Raw genomic sequence first — 21594 nt, 5'->3', positions numbered from 1 at the left:
CACAGCGTTAATGAAACGTTCCTGCTGGAAGAGGAAAGGTCGAGTCTGGAATGACGCATTGAGCAGACGGATTCGGGGGTGTGGTTAATGTATTGTGGGTGGAGTAACCAGCGCTGGTAGGGGGCGGTGCTACCAGCGCTGGCTAGCACCGCCCCCTACCAGCGCTGGCTAGCACCGCCCCCTACCAGCGCTGGCTAGCACCGCCCCCTTGGTTTTCGTTTCTTTCCCATTTCAGCTGAATGATAGTTTAACTTCCTTCCTTCGTTCCTTGCGTTTCCTTTACACATTTTTAATTCCCATCACTCCCTTCCATGTAAACTGGACAGCCCGATGCACCTGCTATCAAGCGATGTATCCTGGACGCAGGTTTATATATTAATAAAGTATGTGTTTGTGCTGTATGTTTTTTAATATAATATTATACACAACACTCAGTTGTATAATACTAATAGTTGGAACGTCCGCGGTGAGTATGGGAGACGAGTGGTTCGAATCCCATCCGAGTTATACCAAATATTGTAAAATGGCTCTTACTTAATTAAAGTTCAGCATTTAAAGAGATAGAGCACGTACAAAAAAAAACATAGGTTGGTAATAATAGCGCAGGCTTTTGATTGGTCCAGATGGTTCGAAGTTCCTTGCAATGGAACGATATTGTTAAATTATTATTCTCATGGATTTTAAATCGTTCGCACTGGGGTAGTGACGTCACGGCAAGCCTTGGTGTTGGTGGTGCTCTCAGCGCGCGCGCGCATCCCCGAGGATGATCGGGCGGCGGCGACGTGTTAAATCAAAACGCTCCAGGATTGCCAATCACCATTAACGGCGGACATGTCTGTCTGGCCCGATTCCTCCGCACTGTGTCTGTCGGAGATGGGATGAGAGGAGGGGGTATTTCGAGGAGGCGTCGAGCAGACGGGTGGGAATCTGTCTGCTAATTGTGTCTCTGTCTCTCTTTATTTATCTCTCTACCAATTAGTTGTCCGCATTTGTCTTCCAATCACCGTGCCCATCCGCTCCCCTCCCTCTGGGATTTCTCTCCTCTATAATCCCTTCCAATTGGGTGTCCACCTCCATGGCTGAGCCTGCGGACATGGTCGATCTTCGCGGACAACTTGCCGACTCCGGAACCCGGATTCCGGCAGCTGCTGCTGCCATGTGAGTAATAAGTAAGTGATTCGTGGACAAAGACGACGAAGAGAGACAAAAGGACGGACAGACAGCCGCGCCGCATTGCTCCTCTCACGTCTGGGATCCACACAGGCGTCCATGGGACACGAGGTGCAGTGGTTCGAATACGTTGATTTGTTGGAATTTTGGGGATGAAGGCGCAGAGTTCAAATCCCGACTTGACGCTGCGAGTCCGTGACGTTGTGTACGTAATTATTATTGATCTGTCCGTACCTGTAATATTCTCCATCGTCACGTCATCACGCACTCTTCACCAGACGTACGGCGCACAGCACTATTTATTGCAGACATAGTGTGGCAGACAGCGGTAATTTGGCGGAACAGAAGACGAGGCCAGTTGAAGGGTGAAAGCTGAATTTTGAGAGAATGCTGAGGTAATGATGTATTGAAGATGAAGGATTGAATGTTTGTGGAATTATCAGAGAATGCTGAGGTAATGATGTATTGAAGATGAAGGATTGAATGTTTGTGGAATTATCAGAGAATGCTGAGGTAATGACACATTGAAGATGAAGGAATCAAATGTTTGTGGAATTATCAGAGAATGCTGAGGTAATGATACATTGAAGATGAAGGAATCGATTTGTTTGTGGAATTATCAGAGAATGTTGAGGTAATGATACATTGAAGATGAAGGAATCAAATGTTTGTGGAATTATCAGGGAATACTGAGGTAATGATACATTGAAGATGAAGGATTGAATGTTTGTGGAATTATCAGGGAATACTGAGGTAATGATACATTGAAGATGAAGGAATCGATTTTTTTGTGGAATTATCAGAGAATGCTGAGGTAATGATACATTGAAGATGAAGGAATCAAATGTTTGTGGAATTATCAGAGAATGTTGAGGTAATGATACATTGAAGATGAAGGATTGAATGTTTGTGGAATTATCAGAGAATGCTGAGGTAATGATACATTGAAGATGAAGGATTGAATGTTTGTGGAATTATCAGGGAATGTTGAGGTAATGATACATTGAAGATGAAGGAATCCAATGTTTGTGGAATTATCAGGGAATGTTGAGGTAATGATACATTGAAGATGAAGGAATCAAATGTTTGTGGAATTATCAGAGAATGTTGAGGTAATGATACATTGAAGATGAAGGATTGAATGTTTGTGGAATTATCAGAGAATGCTGAGGTAATGATACATTGAAGATGAAGGATTGAATGTTTGTGGAATTATCAGGGAATGTTGAGGTAATGATACATTGAAGATGAAGGAATCAAATGTTTGTGGAATTATCAGAGAATGTTGAGGTAATGATACATTGAAGATGAAGGATTGAATGTTTGTGGAATTATCAGAGAATGTTGAGGTAATGATACATTGAAGATGAAGGATTGAATGTTTGTGGAATTATCAGAGAATGCTGAGGTAATGATACATTGAAGAATAAGATGAAGGAATCAAATGTTTGTTGAATTAATCAGAGAATGTTGAGGTAATGATACATTGAAGATGAAGGAATCAAATGTTTGTGGAATTATCAGAGAATGTTGAGGTAATGATACATTGAAGATGAAGGAATCAAATGTTTGTGGAATTATCAGAGAATGTTGAGGTAATGATACATTGAAGATGAAGGAATCAAATGTTTGTGGAATTATCAGGGAATACTGAGGTAATGATACATTGAAGATGAAGGAATCAAATGTTTGTTGAATTTATCAGAGAATGTTGAGGTAATGATACATTGAAGATGAAGGAATCAAATGTTTGTGGAATTATCAGAGAATGTTGAGGTAATGATACATTGAAGATGAAGGAATCAAATGTTTGTGGAATTATCAGAGAATGTTGAGGTAATGATACATTGAAGATGAAGGATTGAATGTTTGTGGAATTATCAGAGAATGCTGAGGTAATGATACATTGAAGATGAAGGAATCAAATGTTTGTGGAATTATCAGGGAATACTGAGTTAATGATACATTGAAGATGAAGGAATCAAATGTTTGTTGAATTTATCAGAGAATGTTGAGGTAATGATACATTGAAGATGAAGGAATCAAATGTTTGTGGAATTATCAGAGAATGTTGAAGTAATGATACATTGAAGATGAAGGATTGAATGTTTGTGGAATTGTCAGAGAATGTTGAGGTAATGATACATTGAAGATGAATGAATCAAATGTTTGTGGAATTATCAGGGAATACTGAGGTAATGATACATTGAAGATGAAGGAATCGATTTTTTTGTGGAATTATCAGAGAATGCTGAGGTAATGATACATTGAAGATGAAGGATTGAATGTTTGTGGAATTATCAGAGAATGCTGAGGTAATGATACATTGAAGATGAAGGATTGAATGTTTGTGGAATTATCAGAGAATACTGAGTTAATGATACATTGAAGATGAAGGAATCCAATGTTTGTGGAATTATCAGGGAATGTTGAGGTAATGATACATTGAAGATGAAGGAATCAAATGTTTGTGGAATTATCAGGGAATGTTGAGGTAATGATACATTGAAGATGAAGGAATCAAATGTTTGTGGAATTATCAGAGAATGTTGAGGTAATGATACATTGAAGATGAAGGATTGAATGTTTGTGGAATTATCAGAGAATGCTGAGGTAATGATACATTGAAGAATAAGATGAAGGAATCAAATGTTTGTTGAATTAATCAGAGAATGTTGAGGTAATGATACATTGAAGATGAAGGAATCAAATGTTTGTGGAATTATCAGAGAATGTTGAGGTAATGATACATTGAAGATGAAGGAATCAAATGTTTGTGGAATTATCAGAGAATGTTGAGGTAATGATACATTGAAGATGAAGGAATCAAATGTTTGTGGAATTATCAGGGAATACTGAGGTAATGATACATTGAAGATGAAGGAATCAAATGTTTGTTGAATTTATCAGAGAATGTTGAGGTAATGATACATTGAAGATGAAGGAATCAAATGTTTGTGGAATTATCAGAGAATGTTGAGGTAATGATACATTGAAGATGAAGGAATCAAATGTTTGTGGAATTATCAGAGAATGTTGAGGTAATGATACATTGAAGATGAAGGATTGAATGTTTGTGGAATTATCAGAGAATGCTGAGGTAATGATACATTGAAGATGAAGGAATCAAATGTTTGTGGAATTATCAGGGAATACTGAGTTAATGATACATTGAAGATGAAGGAATCAAATGTTTGTTGAATTTATCAGAGAATGTTGAGGTAATGATACATTGAAGATGAAGGAATCAAATGTTTGTGGAATTATCAGAGAATGTTGAAGTAATGATACATTGAAGATGAAGGATTGAATGTTTGTGGAATTGTCAGAGAATGTTGAGGTAATGATACATTGAAGATGAATGAATCAAATGTTTGTGGAATTATCAGGGAATACTGAGTTAATGATACATTGAAGATGAAGGAATCCAATGTTTGTGGAATTATCAGAGAATGTTGAGGTAATGATACATTGAAGATGAAGGAATCAAATGTTTGTGGAATTATCAGGGAATGTTGAGGTAATGATACATTGAAGATGAAGGAATCGATTTGTTTGTGGAATTATCAGAGAATGTTGAGGTAATGATACATTGAAGATGAAGGATTGAATGTTTGTGGAATTATCAGAGAATGTTGAGGTAATGATACATTGAAGATGACGGATTGAATGTTTGTGGAATTTATCAGAGAATGCTGATGTAATGATACATTGAAGATGAAGGATTGAATGTTTGTGGAATTTATCAGAGAATGTTGAGGTAATGATACATCTAAGATGAAGGAATCAAATGTTTGTGGAATTATCAGGGAATACTGAGGTAATGATGCATTGAAGATGAAGGAATCAAATGTTTGTGGAATTATCAGAGAATGCTGAGCTAATGATACGTTGAAGATGAAGGAATCAAATGTTTGTTGAATTTATCAGAGAATGTTGAGGTAATGATACATTGAAGATGAAGGAATCCAATGTTTGGAATTATCAGAGAATGCTGAGGTAATGATACATTGAAGATGGAGTCAAATTTTGTGTGAATAAATGCAGGCTTTGTACGATTATTTGTCCGCCTTAGGATGATGGTGCAGAAAGGATCCTGGTGTTCGTGTTAGGACCGGCGTGGCCAGCGGGATTTCTTGCGTAGCTCCTTGAAGGCCGTATGGCCGAGGCTGGGAACGAGCCGGCGGAGACTGTGATGGCTGAGCCACCCACCCGAGAGCGGAAGGTCTTCGGGCAGGGTCGTCAGCGACGAATAGACCGCGTGTCGAGTGTTGCGGCATGCGGCAAGAAGGCTCTGGGGTCGGCTAATGGACCGACCCGCCCGGGGTCCCGCTGGTCCGGCGATTCACCACCGCTGGTTGTGGCCGGGGAAGTTCCCAGGTTATTCGCTTTGACCTCTGCACCAAAGTCACGCCAACAAAGAAGAACTCGCACGGCAGGGAATGGTCCGGAGGGTCCAAGTCGGCGAACTGGATTGCGTGCATCAGCACCTCCAGGAATCGTGGACCTGGTCCGCAATTCGCCTGATGCAAAGGGTAGTCCAGTCCAGATGTCTGCACCTGCAGCTGTGATTCAGGCGTTCAGACCGAAATCTGTGAGTTCCAATTCAAATTGTGCATTTGTTTTGGATGGGCGTGAGACTAAGTCTGCAGAAATCGTTGCCATGTGGCAGCGTCCGAACCATGTCGCAAGATCTGAAAGTAAAACGAATCCTGGAGTTCAAGCTGTGAATGAGGACCTGCCCTTTGGTACTGTGGAACAATCGTTTGAATCTGGGGCTGTTCCAGCTGGTGCCGCTGCTGCACCTGCTGCTACTGCTCCTGCTGCTTCACATGTTGCTGCATTTGCTACTGCTGTGCCTGCTGCTACTGCTACTGCTGCTGCACCTGCTGCTACCGCTCCTGCATTAGGGGCCATGCCTGCTGCTTCTGGAGCCATCACATCTGTAACTGAGACCTCGACATCTGGGACTGAGGGTGTGGTTATGGAGATTGGGAGCCTACCTTGTGGGGTTGGGTTTGGGGTTGCTTCTGGTGCTTTTCCTGATGCCTTAGTGGTAAGAAGTGGAGAGATGGCCAGAGATGGGAAATGCCACAATCTTGACAGTGAAGGAGACGCACAAGCACGCAAAGCTTTTCTGGTCCAGCAACTGCGAGATGAAACTGAGAAGGAGCGAGAAAGAGAGGATGAGGCAGAGATGAAAGCTTTGGCTACATCTATTGATGGGCGCTTCCTCAAGTTTGACATTGAGCTAGGCCGTGGTTCTTTCAAGACTGTTTACAAGGGTCTTGATACGGAAACAGGAGTCGAAGTGGCCTGGTGTGAACTGCAGGTGAGATAATAACTACAGATTTATGTTTTGTGGTTTTATGAGTGCTAACTGATTGTTGAGTTCTAAAAATGAAAATATAAAACACTAATTTGAATCGTGCATCACCTCATTTGCATGGAACATGGTTAGTTTTTCAGGTGTGCTTTGGTTTTTTGGTTCACGAGTTATCAAGCAGAGTGACCACTATATTCGTCAAGGGTGTGTGTCTGTCTGTGTGTCTGTATGTCTGTCTGTCCGCAGCATAACTACCTGATGATATCATCCGATCTTGATGAAACTTGGGTGGGAGGTTGATATCATGATCTAGTTGTGTCCTGCCTAGGTGTGGGCGTATTGCGCCCATTGTGGGCAGAGCGACGCCCGCAAAAGATGTCTTTTTAGGGGGTAATCGAGTTCAAGCTACATCTTCTCCGAGGGAGTTGGTGGAATCTGACAGGGGTTTCGGTATTTGGTTAGGCCAATGTCATGTGTCTAGCCCCACAGAGCTCGATTTTTCATTTTCGCCCCAAGGTCAAGGTCACAAGGTCACGAAATTTAGAAAAGTCGATTTTTGATGGTTTTATTACATTGTTTGCTTCCTGATAGGGTGAAATGTCATATATGATCTTATATTATCACATACATCATGAAATACAAGTTTTCCAACAAATTTCAGAATCTTCGACCTTTGACCTTTGAAGGTCACAAAGGTCAAATTTTCTAAGTTGTCGGAAACGAACCGAATTTTCGGTATTGTGTAGCTAACTAACCTCATAACTGATTATACATTATTTTCTATCTCATTCAAGGTCAGTAACCTTCGTTTTGACATTTCAAGGTCACAAAAGTCAAATTTTCAAAGTTGTCGGAATCGAACCAAATTTTCGAAATCGAACCGAAGAATACCGCTCGCTCGTGAACCATCGTCGTCTCCTGACTTGTCAGGTTTTATTTTGATTTTAAAAGTACTTGGTGCATTGTGAAGTTTTGAACTGCGGATGGGAATAGTCAGGTGGATGCTTTAAGGAAAATGTGGAGATTATTTGTATTATTGTGCCCACATTAATTAATGGAAAGGACCTCTGTCCTTGTAGAATGCAAATATTGGTATATGAATGAGCCTAATAAAAACACGTGAGGTGCATACAATGGTCCAGCTGCAAAGCGTTCACAGTAGTTGCAAAGCGTTCACAATATTCACTTTGAAGGTGCTAGCAATTTCCCTGTGAACTGTTTGCTATAATTACATGATGTTGGCTGGATATCTTTAGTACTTGATGAAAGCATCTGCATGTGAAGGACAACACACTCTCACAAGGTAGGAGGAATTATCTCGCTCTCATGAGGTTGCGTACTCTCGCGAAGGAAGGCGGAGAGCGCGCTGCCATGAGGGAAGAGTGAGAGCGTTCCCTTGTGGGGGAGGAGCGAGAGCGAGCTCTCGAGGGGGAGGAGGGACAGCGCGCTGTCGCGGGGGAGGGGTGAGAGCATGCTCTAGTGGGGGAGGAGTGAGAGCGCGGTCTCGCGGGGGAGGAGTGAGAGCGCGGTCTCGCGGGGGAGGAGTGAGAGCGCGGTCTCGCGGTGGAGGAGTGAGAGCGCGGTCTCGCGGGGGAGGAGTGAGAGCGCGGTCTCGCGGGGAGGAGTGAGAGCGCGGTCTCGTGGGGGAGGGGTGAGAGCGCGGTCTCGCGGGGGAGGAGTGAGAACGCGGTCTCGCCGGGGAGGGGTGAGAGCGCGGTCTCGCGGGGGAGGGCTGAGAGCGCGGTCTCGCGGGGGAGGAGTGAGATCGCGGTCTCGCGGGGGAGGAGTGAGCGCGGTCTCGCGGGGGGAGGAGTGAGAGGGCGCTGCCATGAGGGAAGAGTGAGAGCGTTCCTTTGTGGGGGAAGAGCGAGGAGCTCTTGAGGGGGAGGAGGGACAGCGTGCTGTCGCGGGGGAGAGGTGAGAGCATGCTCTAGTGGGGGAGGAATGAGAGCGTGGTCTCACGCGGGAGGAGTGAGAGCGCGGTCTCACGGGGGAGGAGTGAGAGCGCGGTCTCACAGGGGAGGAGGTGAGAGCGCGGTCTCACGGGGGAGGATTGAGAGCTCGGTCTCACGGGGGAGGAGTGAGAGCGCGGTCTCACGGGGGAGGAGTGAGAGCGCGGTCTCACGGGGAAGGAGTGAGAGCGCGGTCTCACGGGGGAAGAGTGAGAGCGCGGTCTCACGGGGGAGGAGTGAGAGCGCGGTCTCACGGGGGAGGAGTGAGAGCGCGGTCTCACGGGGGAGGAGTGAGAGCGCGGTCTCATGGGGGAGGAGTGAGAGCACGGTCTCATGGGGGAGGAGTGAGAGCGCGGTCTCACGGGGGAGGAGTGAGAGCGCGGTCTCACGGGGGAGGAGTGAGAGCGTGTCTCGTGGGGGAGGAGTGAGAGCGCGCTGCCATGAGGGAAGAGTGAGAGCGTTCCCTTGTGGGGGAGGAGCGAGAGCGAGTTCTCGAGGGGGAGGAGCGACAGCGTGCTTCGCGGGGTAGGGGTGAGAGCATGCTCTAGTGGGGGAGGAGTGAGAGCGCGGTCTCGTGGGGGAGGAGTGAGAGGGCGGTCTCATGGGGGAGGTGTGAGCGCGGTTTCGTGGGGGAGGAGTGAGAGCACGGTCTCGTGGGGGAGGAGTGAGAGCGCGGTCTCGTGGGGGAGGAGTGAGAGCGCGGTCTCGTGGGGGAGGAGTGAGAGCGCGGTCTTGTGGGGGAGGAGTGAGAGCGCGGTCTCGTGGGGGAGGAGTGAGAGCGCGGTCTCGTGGGGGAGGAGTGAGAGCGCGGTCTCATGGCGGAGGAGTGAGAACGCGCTCTCGCAGGAGGGAGGTAGATCACTCTCACAGGAGGAAGGGAGATCACACTCGCGGGAGGGAGCTAGATCGCACTCGCGGGAGGGAGGTTGAGTGCACTCGTGGGAGGGAGGTTGAGCTCACTCGCGGGAGGGAGGTAAAGCGCACTCGGAGGGAGGTAGAGCGCACTCGCGGGAGGGAGGTAGAGTGCACTCGTGGGAGGGAGGTGGAGCGCACTCGCGGGAGGGAGGTAGAGCGCACTCGTGGGACGGGGGTGGAGCGCACTCGTGGGACGGGGGTGGAGCGCACTCACGGGAGGGAGGTAGAGCGCACTCGCAGGAGGGAGGTAGAGCGCACTCTCGCAAGAGAGAGTGGGAGGCATGCTATTGCGAGAGAGGTTGGATTGCATGCTCTTGTGAGTGAAGAGGTAGCACACGCCGTCGCGATGGAGTATGTAGCGCATGCTCGCGCTGGAGATGTAGGACGCACGCTTGTGCTAGTGGTGAGGAACAAACATGAGTTAGGAGTGAGGAGCGCACAATCATGTTACAGATGAGGAACCGCATGCTCAGGCTCGGGGTGAGGGAGCACTCATGAGGGGTGAGGTTGGGGGAGGGGAGGCGGCGCACACTCGCACGATGAGTGAGGGAGTGCACACTTGCGCAATGGGTGAGGAGCGCATGCTCACGCAAGGAGGGGGACGAGCGCACGCTCGTGTGAGGGGTGGGGGAGCGCATGTGAGGGAGCACACACTCATGCAAGTATCATGAGGGAGCACATGCTCACGCTAATATTGTGAGGGAGGGCACGCTCATGCAAGGGGTGAGTGAGGGAGTGCACACATGCGTGAGGGAGGAGAGAGTGTACTCTCATGAGGGAGGAGGTAGCGCACACTCTCGCGGGAGAGGAGGTAGTGCTTGCTCTCACAAAGGAACAGGGAGTGCACGGTCTCATGAGGGAGGAAGGAGTGCATGCTATTGTGAGGAAGGAGGGAGTGCACACGCGAGACGGAAGAGTGAGCGCACGCTCGCTCGAGGGGTAAGGTAGGGCACGTTCGCTCGAGGGGTGAGGGAGTGCACGCTCGCGCGAGGGGTGAGGGAGTGCACGCTCGCGCGAGGGGTGAGGGAGTGCACGCTCGCGCGAGGGGTGAGGTAGTGCACGCTCGCGCGAGGGGTGAGGTAGTGCACGCTCGCGCGAGGGGTGAGGGAGTGCACGCTCGCGCGAGGGGTGAGGGAGTGCACGCTCGCGCGAGGGGTGAGGGAGTGCACGCTCGCGCGAGGGGTGAGGAGTGCACGCTCGCGCGAGGGGTGAGGAGTGCACGCTCGCGCGAGGGGTGAGGAGTGCACGCTCGCGCGAGGGGTGAGGGGTGAGGGAGTGGCCGTTCGCACGAGGGGTGAGGGAGTGCACGCTCGCGCGAGGGGTGAGGGAGTGCACGCTCGCGCGAGGGGTGAGGGAGTGCACGCTCGCGCGAGGGGTGAGGGAGTGCACGCTCGCGCGAGGGGTGAGGGAGTGCACGCTCGCGCGAGGGGTGAGGGAGTGCACGCTCGCGCGAGGGGTGAGGGAGTGCACGCTCGCGCGAGGGGTGAGGGAGTGCACGCTCGCGCGAGGGGTGAGGGAGTGCACGCTCGCGCCAGGGGTGAGGGAGTGCACGCTCGCGCGAGGGGTGAGGGATGAGGGAGTGCACGCTCGCGCGAGGGGTGAGGGAGTGCACGCTCGCACCAGGGGTGAGGGAGGGAGGAATCGCGCACACACACACACACACACACACACACACACACACACACACGTACACACACACACACACGTACACACACACGTGAGGGAGGAGGGAGCACGCTCTCGCGGTGGAGGAGGGAGCAGAAGCTCGTGAGGGAGCACACCCTCTTCTGGGGAGGGGAGGAGCTACGTGTGGAATGAGGATGCTGCACGAGGGACACGACGCATGTGAGGTTAAGCGTGCACTTGTGATGTGCAGTTGTGGAACATGATGCACGTGAGGTGCACTCGAGGAATTTGAAGCACCTGAGGAGCATGCGTAGAAGTGTGCACAAGTTTTATTCTCCCAACTCGGCTTGAGGATAGTTTGGAAATCTCCAAATATATCTCGACAATTCTCTGGAATTTTTCTTATACAAAAATATGTTAATGAAAAGGCTGTTCTGTGCATCGTATATCTGGTAATACCATCCCAGCATGTATGCATTCCTGTCCTTGAGACTTTTTATTGTAGTCTGGTAATACCAGCCCAGTATGTATTCATTACGGTCCTTTATTGAGACTTTTCAAATTCCTAAAAAATGTTCTGTGATGTTTGTAGTAAGATGCAAAGTGATTGTTAGTGGAAGGAACACATTGATGAGAATTTGATATGATTCTAATAGGTGTTTTTTTTCATTTTTAGTCTTCTCAGGAGATCGCAATACAGATATGTAATGCTGATAACGTAGTTTGTAGCTCATAATGCAGTTCAGTTCCCATAATTTTCAAGTTCTCTTTGCCAAATGCAGGTTGCTGTACTTTCCTAGAGACCTGGCCTAATGTTATTGGGCAGGAATATGCCGATAAAGTGATCAATGCCCATTTTGCTGATCCTGAAGGAGCTGCGCTCCAACGCGAGTCGAAAGAATTGACGCGACCAAAGACGGAATTCGTCCGAGTTGCTTTATTGAAACAAAACAGCTCAGGTATTCTGAAAAGCCCGTTTATCGGGCAGCAATATATATACACATTTATGCCCGGGCGTTTGCCCGGGAAAACCTAGACCGGGCATGCCCGGGTGTCAAGGGCGAGTCCTGGAAAGGCGAGAGCGGGCGTGCCCGGACGCTCTGGGCGAGCCCTGGAAAGGCGAGTCTGGACATGCCCGGGCGTCCTGGACGCGGCCTGGCAAGTCGAGGCTGGGCGTGCCCGGGCGCTCTGGGCGAGCCCTGGAAAGGCGAGAGCGGGCATGCCCGGGAAAGACGAGACCGGGCGTGCCCGGGAGGTTCGGGCGTGCCTGGGAAAAGCGAGTCCGGGCATGCCCAGGAGAGGCGCGTCTGGACCCGTCCGGACGAGCCCGGCATGGCGATCGCGCCCTGGCCGTGTCCTGGCAGGTGCAAGGCGATTGTGTACATTCAGCGGGGACCGCTACACACGCCCCTCCAGAATCGACCTGCACCGGCAGGGTCAATTTAAGGGGGGTCCGGATGACCCGGCCGAAGCGACCCCTGGAGGGTCGTGGGGGGGGGGGGTCCGATCCGGTGGTGGGTGGTCGAGCGGGGGGAACTGTAGACGGGGGGCGGCCTCGCCGCGGAGGAAGGGCCAACCGTGGTGGTCGGTCGACGTCCACGTGCGCCGGTTTGAGGCGGTCCACAGAGATCCGGTCCGACCGGCCGCCGACGTCGACGACGAAGGACTTGTCGCCCCATCGCAGGACCCGGAAGGGCCCGTCGTACGGCGGCCGGAGTGGCCCCTGGTGCGCGTCATGACGCACAAAGACGTACTCCACTGTGCGAAGCGCCGGGGGGACGTAGGACTGGGGGCCACCGTGGCGGGATGTTGGCACGGGGGCAAATCGGCGGGCGGCCTCCTGGAGGTCCGAGCGCTGGTGTGCGGCGGACCAGGGACTGGTAGCGTCGGGCACGAACTCGCCCGGGACACGGAGCGGCTGGCCATAGACGAGCTCGGCGGCGGACGCCCGGAGGTCCTCCTTGGGGGCTGTGCGGAGGCCCAAAAGGACCCACGGCAGCCGGTCGGTCCAACCGTCGTCCTGAAGGCCGGCCATGAGTGCGGCCTTCATGGAGCGGTGAAACCGCTCGCACAACCCGTTGGCTTGGGGGTGGTAGGCCGTGGTGCGGTGCAGCGTGACCCCCAACGAGCGGGCGACCGCGCCCCAAAGTTCGGACGTGAACTGTGGGCCGCGGTCGGACGAGATGTCGGCCGGTGCGCCGAAGCGCGCGACCCAGGTGGCGAAGAACGCCTGCGCCACGTCGGTGGTGGTGGTGGAGGTGAGGGGCACGGCCTCCGGCCACCTGGTGGTCCTGTCCACCATGGTGAGCAGGTGGGTGAACCCCCGTGATGGGGGCAGGGGACCCACCAGGTCCACGTGGACGTGGTCGAAACGCCGTGCAGGCATGGTGAAAGGTGCTAGCGGGGCCTGGGTGTGGCGGTGGACCTTGGCCCGCTGGCAGGCCGTGCAGGCGTTGGCCCAGTCGCGGACGTTCCGTCACAGGCCGTGCCAGACGAAACTCGCCGACACCAGCTTCTGAGAAGCTTTCCGGCCCGGGTGAGAAAGGCCGTGGATGGAGGCGAAGATGCGGCGCTGCCAGGAAACGGGCACGATGGGGCGAGGCTGGCCCTGGGAGACGTCGCAGAGCAGGACGGTGCCCGCGAAGGGGATGTCGGCCAGGCGGAGGCCCGTGTCCGCCGCCCGGAGGGCCTGCACCGAGGTGTCGGTGGTCTGGTCGGCCGCCATGAGCGCGAAGTCCACGCCGAGGTGGACCGCGTTCGCGCTGGCCCGATAAAGACAGTCGGCCACGGCGTTGTCTTTGCCGGCGACGTGCCGGATGTCCGTGGTGAATTCCGACACGGCGGAGAGGTGGCGCCGCTGGTGGGCCGACCACGGCTCCGTGACTTTGGTCATTGCGTAGACCAACGGCTTGTGGTCGACGAAAGCCGTGAACGGGCGGCCCTCCAGGAGGTGTCGGAAATGGCGAACGGCCAGGAATAGACCGAGCAGCTCGCGGTCGAACGTGCTGTATTTTAACTCGTTCGGCCGGAGTTGCCGGCTGAAAAAAGTGAGTGGCTGCCAAACCCCGTCCACCCATTGTTCATGGACGGCGCCCACCGCGTAGTTGGAGACGTCCGTAGTGAGGGCGATTGGTGCGTTGAGCACCGGGTGAGCCAGCAGCGTTGCGTCGGCGAGTGCCCGTTTTGCGCTCGCGAAAGCCGCGTCCATGGCCGCGGACCAAACGATGTCATGCTTGGCCGGCTTGCCCCGGAGGGCCTCGTAAAGGGGCCGCATGAGCTGAGCTGCGGGGGGCACGAATCGGTGATAAAAATTCACCATGCCGAGGAACTCTTGTAGGGCCTTGATGGAACGAGGACGCGGGAACGTGGTGATGGCCTCGACCTTGGTCGGCAGCGGCACGGCCCCGGTCTTGGTGATGCGGTGGCCCAAAAAGTCAACGGTCGTCGTGCCGGAGTGGCATTTGGCCGGGTTGACAATTAAGCCGTGCTCGCTGAGGCGACCGAACAGTGTTCGGAGGTGGAGGAGGTGCTCGGCGCGGGACGTGCTGGCGACGAGGATGTCGTCCAGATAGACGAAAAGAAATGGCAGGTCGCGCAGCACGCCGTCCATTAAGCGCTGGAACGCCTGGGCCGCGTTCTTGAGGCCAAACGGCATCCTCAAAAATTCGAACAGGCCGAACGGCGTGATGACGGCCGTCTTCGGGACGTTGGCCGCCCGGACAGGTACCTGGTGGTATCCCCGTATCAGGTCAATTTTGGAAAATATGACCCGTCCCGCCAAACGGGCGGAAAAGTCCTGGATGTGCGGGATCGGGTACCTGTCGGGGGTGGTAGCGTCGTTGAGGCGGCGGTAGTCGCCACACGGGCGCCATCCGCCCCCCGGCTTTGGCACGATGTGCAGTGGTGAGGCCCATGCGCTATTGGAGCGCCGCACGATGCCGAGGTGCTCCAACGCGTCGAACTCGGCCTTTGCCATGGCGAGCTTGGCCGGGTCGAGGCGGCGGGCCCTGGCGTAGACCGGCGGGCCCGTAGTGGGTATGTGGTGCTCGATCCCATGCCGCACTGCGACGGCCGAAAACGTCGGCCACGTGAGGGCCGGGAACTCCGTGAGCAGGCGAGCAAACTCGTTCGCCGCCGGGACGGCGCATGCCAGTTCGGTCGGCACGGAGCTGCTCATCGTGCACGCCAAGGAGCTGAAGGTCTCGGCGTTGACAAGGCGACGACGTTTGACGTCGACCAGCAGCCCGTGCGCGCAGAGGAAGTCGGCGCCCAGCAAAGCCATGGGGACGCAGGCGGTCACAAAGGTCCACTGAAAGCGCTGGCTGCCGAAGCAGAGGGTGACGTCGCGCGGGCCGAAAGTGCGTATGGTCAAGCCATTAGCAGCGACCAAAGAGGGGCCGCAAACGGCGTCCCGCCTGTCCTGCTCGGAGGCGGGTATGACGCTCAGTTGGGCGCCGGTGTCACAAAGGAAACGCTGCCCGGACGCTTTGTCCCGAATAAAAAGCAAGTTGCCCGAGTGGCCGGCGCTCATGGCTGGGAATGAATGCCGGCCCTTCCGTTTCCCGACTTGCCGAAAGTGCACGGGGGTCGGCACGTCCGAGCCTTGTGTCCGAACCTGGCGTGGTAATAACACCACGCCTGGTCAGGTGGAGGCCCCGGCCGTTGTGTCGGAAGCGGTCGGCGCGGCGTGGCGGCCGCCAGTTGCACCGGCAGTTCGGCCTCCAACTGCGCAGGGCGCTCGGGCGTCGTGGGCATCGCCTCGGACGGCGGCAGGCTCCAGGTAGCCGCGCCGATGTGTTGGCCCGCCGAGGAGATCTTATCGGCTTCCCTGGCGAGGGCGCGGGGATCGGTGATCGACGTGCCAGCCAGGGCGAGGCGTACCGGGTGAGGCAGCTGGCGAAGGAACAGCTCGCGGAACAGAAAATCCGGAGAGTGCTCACTGAGCAACGCGAGCATGTAGTCCATGCGCTCGGACGGGCACGTGTCGCCGAGCTCGGGCAGGTCGAGCAGGCGCCGTGCGCGTGCCGCCGGTGAGAGGGCGAAAGCGTCGATGAGGAGCGTCTTCAGCGCGTCATACTTGTCAGCAGCCGGCGGGTGCTCGAGGAGGCTCAGGGCGCGGGCCGCGGTGGCGGAACCGAGCGCTGCCACGACGTGGTGGAAGCGTGTGTCGACCGCGGTGATGCCTCGCAGGGCGAACTGGGAGTCCGCCTGGGCGAACCAAACAGCCGCGTGAGCCTCCCAGAAGGTAGGCAGTTTAAGAGTCACTGCCGTGTCCATGTCGGTAGGTCACCAGTGAAGGAGCTGCGCTCCAACGCGAGTCGAAAGAATTGACGCGACCAAAGACGGAATTAGTCCGAGTTGCTTTATTGAAACAAAACAGCTCAGGTATTCTGAAAAGCCCGTTTATCGGGCAGCAATATATATACACATTTATGCCCGGGTGTTTGCCCGGGAAAACCGAGACCGGGCATGCCCGGGTGTCAAGGGCGAGTCCTGGAAAGGCGAGAGCGGGCATGCCCGGACGCTCTGGGCGAGCCCTGGAAAGGCGAGTCTGGACATGCCCGGGCGTCCTGGACGCGGCCTGGGAAGTCGAGGCTGGGCGTGCCCGGGCGCTCTGGGCGAGCCCTGGAAAGGCGAGAGCGGGCATGCCCGGGAAAGACGAGACCGGGCGTGCCCGGGAACAGCGAGTCCGGGCATGCCCAGGAGAGGCGCGTCTGGGCCCGTCCGGACGAGCCCGGCATGACGATCACGCCCTGGCCGCGTCCTGGCAGGTGCAAGGCGATTGTGTACATTCAGCGGGGACCGCTACAATCCGATCTTTATCGCCACTGGCTGAGGCCATCCCTTGTGACAGGCACTGGTGTCTGGAAAACACAACTTCCTAATGAGGCAAACATGCACTCTGGGAGCACCGGGAATATACCTCTAGGAGCGTGAGGGAACATACCTCTCAGACAGTGACATAGATGGTTGTACCTTTTCATCCAATCGTAGCTTGAATGTATGGAGGTTGTAAAGCTGTTTTTTTTCTAATGGCACCATGCAAACTATTTAGCCTGTAACATCCTGTCATCTCATTATTTTGTGGTTACGTTTTCCCTGATTTGGACAATGAAAAATTTGGATCACACTCGTAGAAATTGCATTATTACCTTTTGTATTATCTCCCCATACTATGATTAATGAAACTAGAAAGGGACTCGGTAGAGCACATGCCTCCGCTAGGCTGAACAGTTTACGTTTTGTATCCCACTGATACACCGGATATGCATCCTGACCTAAACCAAAATCTAAACAGCTTGTTCTTGTCACCTACCCAACTCATACATCAAGTTTCGTCATAATCCGTCTACAACTCCTTGAAATATCATGCTGTTGTTTTTGGCCATAACCCTTAATGATGAGGAATCACTTAAAAGTTCTCGTGTCTGGATCTGCATCCAGATCCTCACCAAAATCTAATCAATTCGTCCATGTAACACACCAAACCTGTCCACCAAATTTCATCCGAATCTGTCTACAACCTTTTGAGGTATCCTCCTCACAGACAGATAAATAAAAAAACAACTAGAACGCACACTCGGTAGAGCGCATACCTCTACCAGGCTGAACAGTTTACGTTATGTACTCCACTGATACACCGGATATGCATCCGGACCTGAACAAAAATCTAATCAGCTTGTTCACCTACGCAAATTATCCACCAAGCTTTGTCATAATCGATCCACAACTTTTTGAAACATCATGCTATGTATTGATTTTGGCCTTTGTATATATTTGTGTCCCAAATTATAGTCATAGTAACTATAAAAAGCTCTTATCAGCCCCATGGCAGCACAACTGCACAAGACTACGGGGTTTTATTTTTCCTTGGAGACAGGTTCTGGGAACGTGGTTGCTAGGGGAAAAGCATGATAACATGGAGGCCCCTCCTGTAAACTGTTTATTTCTTTGCATGGAAAAATGATCACATGTGTTCAGGGCTTTTTTGGTAGATGCAGAGTGATTATTATTATAATAATGATAATGATAATGAAAATAGTTGATAATGATAATGACATATAATAAAAACGATAATAGCCGGCGAAGCCGGTGTTGTGAATGAACGCGTACGTATTATGTTGAAAAGCCAGATTTTGCTGGATCCCTTGGCTTGAGAATTTCGAAGCTTTGACGCACCAAATCGCTCAATGGAGGCCGCCATCTTGCGGATGCGGAAGTATGCATAGCATAACAAATTGAAAAAAGTTCAATAGGAGTTTGTTTCACCCGTCTTTTTTTGATTCACAATCTTATGCACCTCTAATTTGTAATTAAAATACTTTAAGACCAACCTCGGCCCGCACGGGCCTGGTTATCTTCAACGAAAATCGTCACCAAACACCGGAACCAATGAGATTCGAGCATTTGAAAAAATATTTCAAAAACCAAATCACTCAATGGAGGCTGCCATCTTCCGGATGCGGAAGTATGCATAAAATATTGCGAAAAAGTTCAATAGGACTTTGTTTCACCCGTCTTTGTTTGATTCACAATCGTATGTGTTGTGAAATCAAAACACAACATCGACCAAAAGTAGGTTTAATCGAAATTCGTTCTCGACAGCATCTAGAGAGAAACCAATATACATTGCATTAATATTACAGGTGAATACAGGTGCGTACAGGTGGTATAAATATAGATGAGCTTATGATATATATAGCAGAATCGTTACCTTTCTATGGAACTGGAAGCCCAGAGGAGCTATAGAGTTACATTGCTATGATGGATGTACATCCCCTGTCTGCGCTGAAAGGCAGTCTCTTTTATATAGAAGCCGCAGAGAGGTCGCGTAGCGGCCATGAGGAGAATAACATCAGTGTCGTAACTTGGATGACGATTTCATCACAGTATGCACCTCTAATTTGTAATTAAAACACTTTAAGACCAACCTCGTTCCCCGGGCCCGCACGGGCCCTGGTTATCTTCAACGAAAATCGTCACCAATTACCGGAACCAATGAGATTCGAGCATTTGAAAAAATATTTCAAAAAAGCTTTTTACCACATTTCGGACGCTGAAAACGGCATCAAATATTCTAAAATTGACAAAGAATTATTTTTAGAAATCTCGCGGCCGTAGGGAAAAGTTTTTCACGGCCGGAAATATCCGAAGCTGAGACGGAATTCACCGAATTAATGAAGAAGGAAATTTTACAAATTTTAATCTCATCCAGAATGCAAATGGTGTCATTTTGAACAAGGTACGGTATCTACTACACCTACCTACTACCAACTACCTAACCTACTGATGCCATAGTGATGGGTAAAATAGTGGCAAGAGACTTTGGCTTCGCCGGCTCATTGCGGCTTTGCAGTCGGGTACTAGTAACCGGCGAAGCCGGTGTTGTGAATGAACGCGTACTTATTATGTTGAAAAGCCAGATTTTGCTGGATCCTTTGAGGATTCCAAGCTTTGACGCACCAAATCACTCAATGGAGGCCGCCATCTTGCGGATGCGGAAGTATGCATAAAGAATTGCGAAAAAGTTCAATAGGAGTTTGTTTCACCCGTCTTTTTTTTATTCACAATCTTATGCACCTCTAATTTGTAATTAAAATACTTTAAGACCAACCTCGTTCCCCGGGCCTGCATGGGCCCTGGTTATCTTCAACGAAAATCGTCACCAAACACCGGAACCAATGAGATTCGAGCATTTGAAAAAATATTTCAAAAACCAAATCACTCAATGGAGGCCGCCATCTTGCGGATGCGGAAGTATGCATAAAGAATTGCGAAAAAGTTCAATAGGAGTTTGTGTCACCCGTCTTTTTTTGATTCACAATCTTATGCACCTCTAATTTGTAATTAAAATACTTTACGACCAACCTCGTTCCCCGGGCCCGCACGGGCCCTGGTTATCTTCAACGAAAATCGTCACCAAACACCGGAACCAACGAGATTCGAGCATTTGAAAAAATATTTCAAAAAAGCTTATTACCGTTTCGGAGGCTGAAAACGGCATCAAATGTTCTAAAATTGACGAAGAATTCTTTTTTTAGAAATCTCGCGGCCGTAGGGCATAGTTTTTCACGGCCGGAAATATCCGAAGTTGAGACGGAATTCACCGAATTAATCAAGAAAGAAGTTTTATAAATTTTAATCTCATCCAGAATGCAAATGGTGTCATTTTGAACTAAATGGGCAGGACTAACCCTAACCCTAACCCTAACCCTAACAACAACCCTAACCCTAACCCTAACAACAACTAGTAGGTACGGTACCTACTACACCTACCTACTACCAACTACCTAACCTACTGATGCCATAGTGATGGGTAAAATAGTGGCAAGAGGCTTTGGCTTCGCCGGCTCATTGCGGCTTTGCAGTCGGGTACTAGTAATGGTACATTGTGATAGCGATCTATATAATAATACACTTATCGTCCTTGTGTTTGTCTGTCAATAACATTGCATTGCACCCTTTGGTTGGACAGTTTGCCTGACTCCACCCACAATTTCTCCTTGGGGTTGGGGGTGGAGGAATCATATGATCGTCATGTTAGTGCTTCCTGCTATGCAAAGTCAGACATCTTCGGAGCTTTCATATTCACGATCGCCTTGCCCTCCCTATAGGTTTTTCCTTCATTGTAAAATGCCCAAAGCGACAGTTAAAAGGACTTTGAGCTGATAGGTGCCACTTGTGAAGATCGGCCTCAGCGATTGAGGCAGTGGTCTGTTACCATATACACTGCCCAAATAACTATGTGGCATTCTCTGAACCAGGCCTTAAACCCATGCCATTATAAAAGGTACCTGGTGTTATCTTAGTGGTTAAGGTGGCTGAGTTAAGATCTTAGGGTCGTTAGTTTGAGCCCCTAACGTGTCGTTAAATAACACCAGGTGGGTTGACTCAGCCTGTCATCCTTCTGAGGTCGGCAACATGAGTACCAGCTTACTGGTAACAGGGGGAACTGCATCTGCGGTACTGCCATGCTCCCAGTAATGATGCAATCAGCAGCCATAGACTGCATACGAAATAATAATAATTATAAAAGGTCTTTGGACGAGGTCATTATTTACTTATAACGATGTGTATGTATGCATCAGGAAAAGATAATTGGTTTTGGGCCGTTTATTGTTACACATCTTTTCCGCATGTGTCATGACATTGTGAGTTGGACAGGCGACCATGACAGGCCACGACCTACTCATGGTCACATATCTTTTCCGCATATCTCTGGAATTGTGAGTTTGACGGGTGACTGTGACTGGTGGCTGGTGTGATGTTCTAAAATTGACGAAGAATTCTTTTTTTAGAAATCTCGCGGCCGTAGGGCATAGTTTTTCACGGCCGGAAATATCTTCAAACTTACTTACTTCAAACTTACCAGGGTCACTGGGTGTGGCATAAAAGGGATAACAAAGTCGAGTCCTTACGCTATTATTATATAGATATAGATGGTACTTAATGATAGTAAAAATGATAATAATAATAATGATAATGGTACATAATGGGGTTGAAGGCTTGAAGTGGGGAGGAAATTGTTGGGAAGGGAAGTGTAAATATTGGGGGTTGGGGGGACTGTGCAGTGCAAAGATGGGATAGAATTGAGAAGGGAGGTTG

At 50.7% G+C, this 21594-nt stretch overlaps 1 protein-coding gene across 3 annotated transcripts in view; it reads left to right on the top strand.

Moving 5' to 3' along the window:
- Positions 1-770: 770 nt before the first annotated feature.
- LOC137437255 (serine/threonine-protein kinase WNK2-like) overlaps positions 771-21594 on the top strand; it is a 210637-nt gene continuing 189813 nt past the window's right edge. For 2 of the 3 annotated variants that reach the window (XM_078766685.1, XM_078766684.1), the window contains exons 1-2: positions 771-919; positions 5246-6502. In XM_078766685.1, coding sequence (XP_078622811.1) covers positions 5330-6502 — 1173 coding nt within the window. In that variant the 5' untranslated portion in view covers positions 771-919; positions 5246-5329. Of the gene's footprint in view, positions 1159-5245; positions 6503-21594 lie in introns of all 3 variants that reach the window. The other variant, XM_078766683.1, reaches the window with a different exon arrangement.

Source organism: Myxine glutinosa, chromosome 12 (genome assembly GCF_964187855.1).
Source record: "Myxine glutinosa chromosome 12, kmMyxGlut1.1, whole genome shotgun sequence".
NCBI lineage: Eukaryota > Metazoa > Chordata > Myxini > Myxiniformes > Myxinidae > Myxine > Myxine glutinosa.
This window is presented reverse-complemented; position numbering and strand designations above follow the sequence as displayed.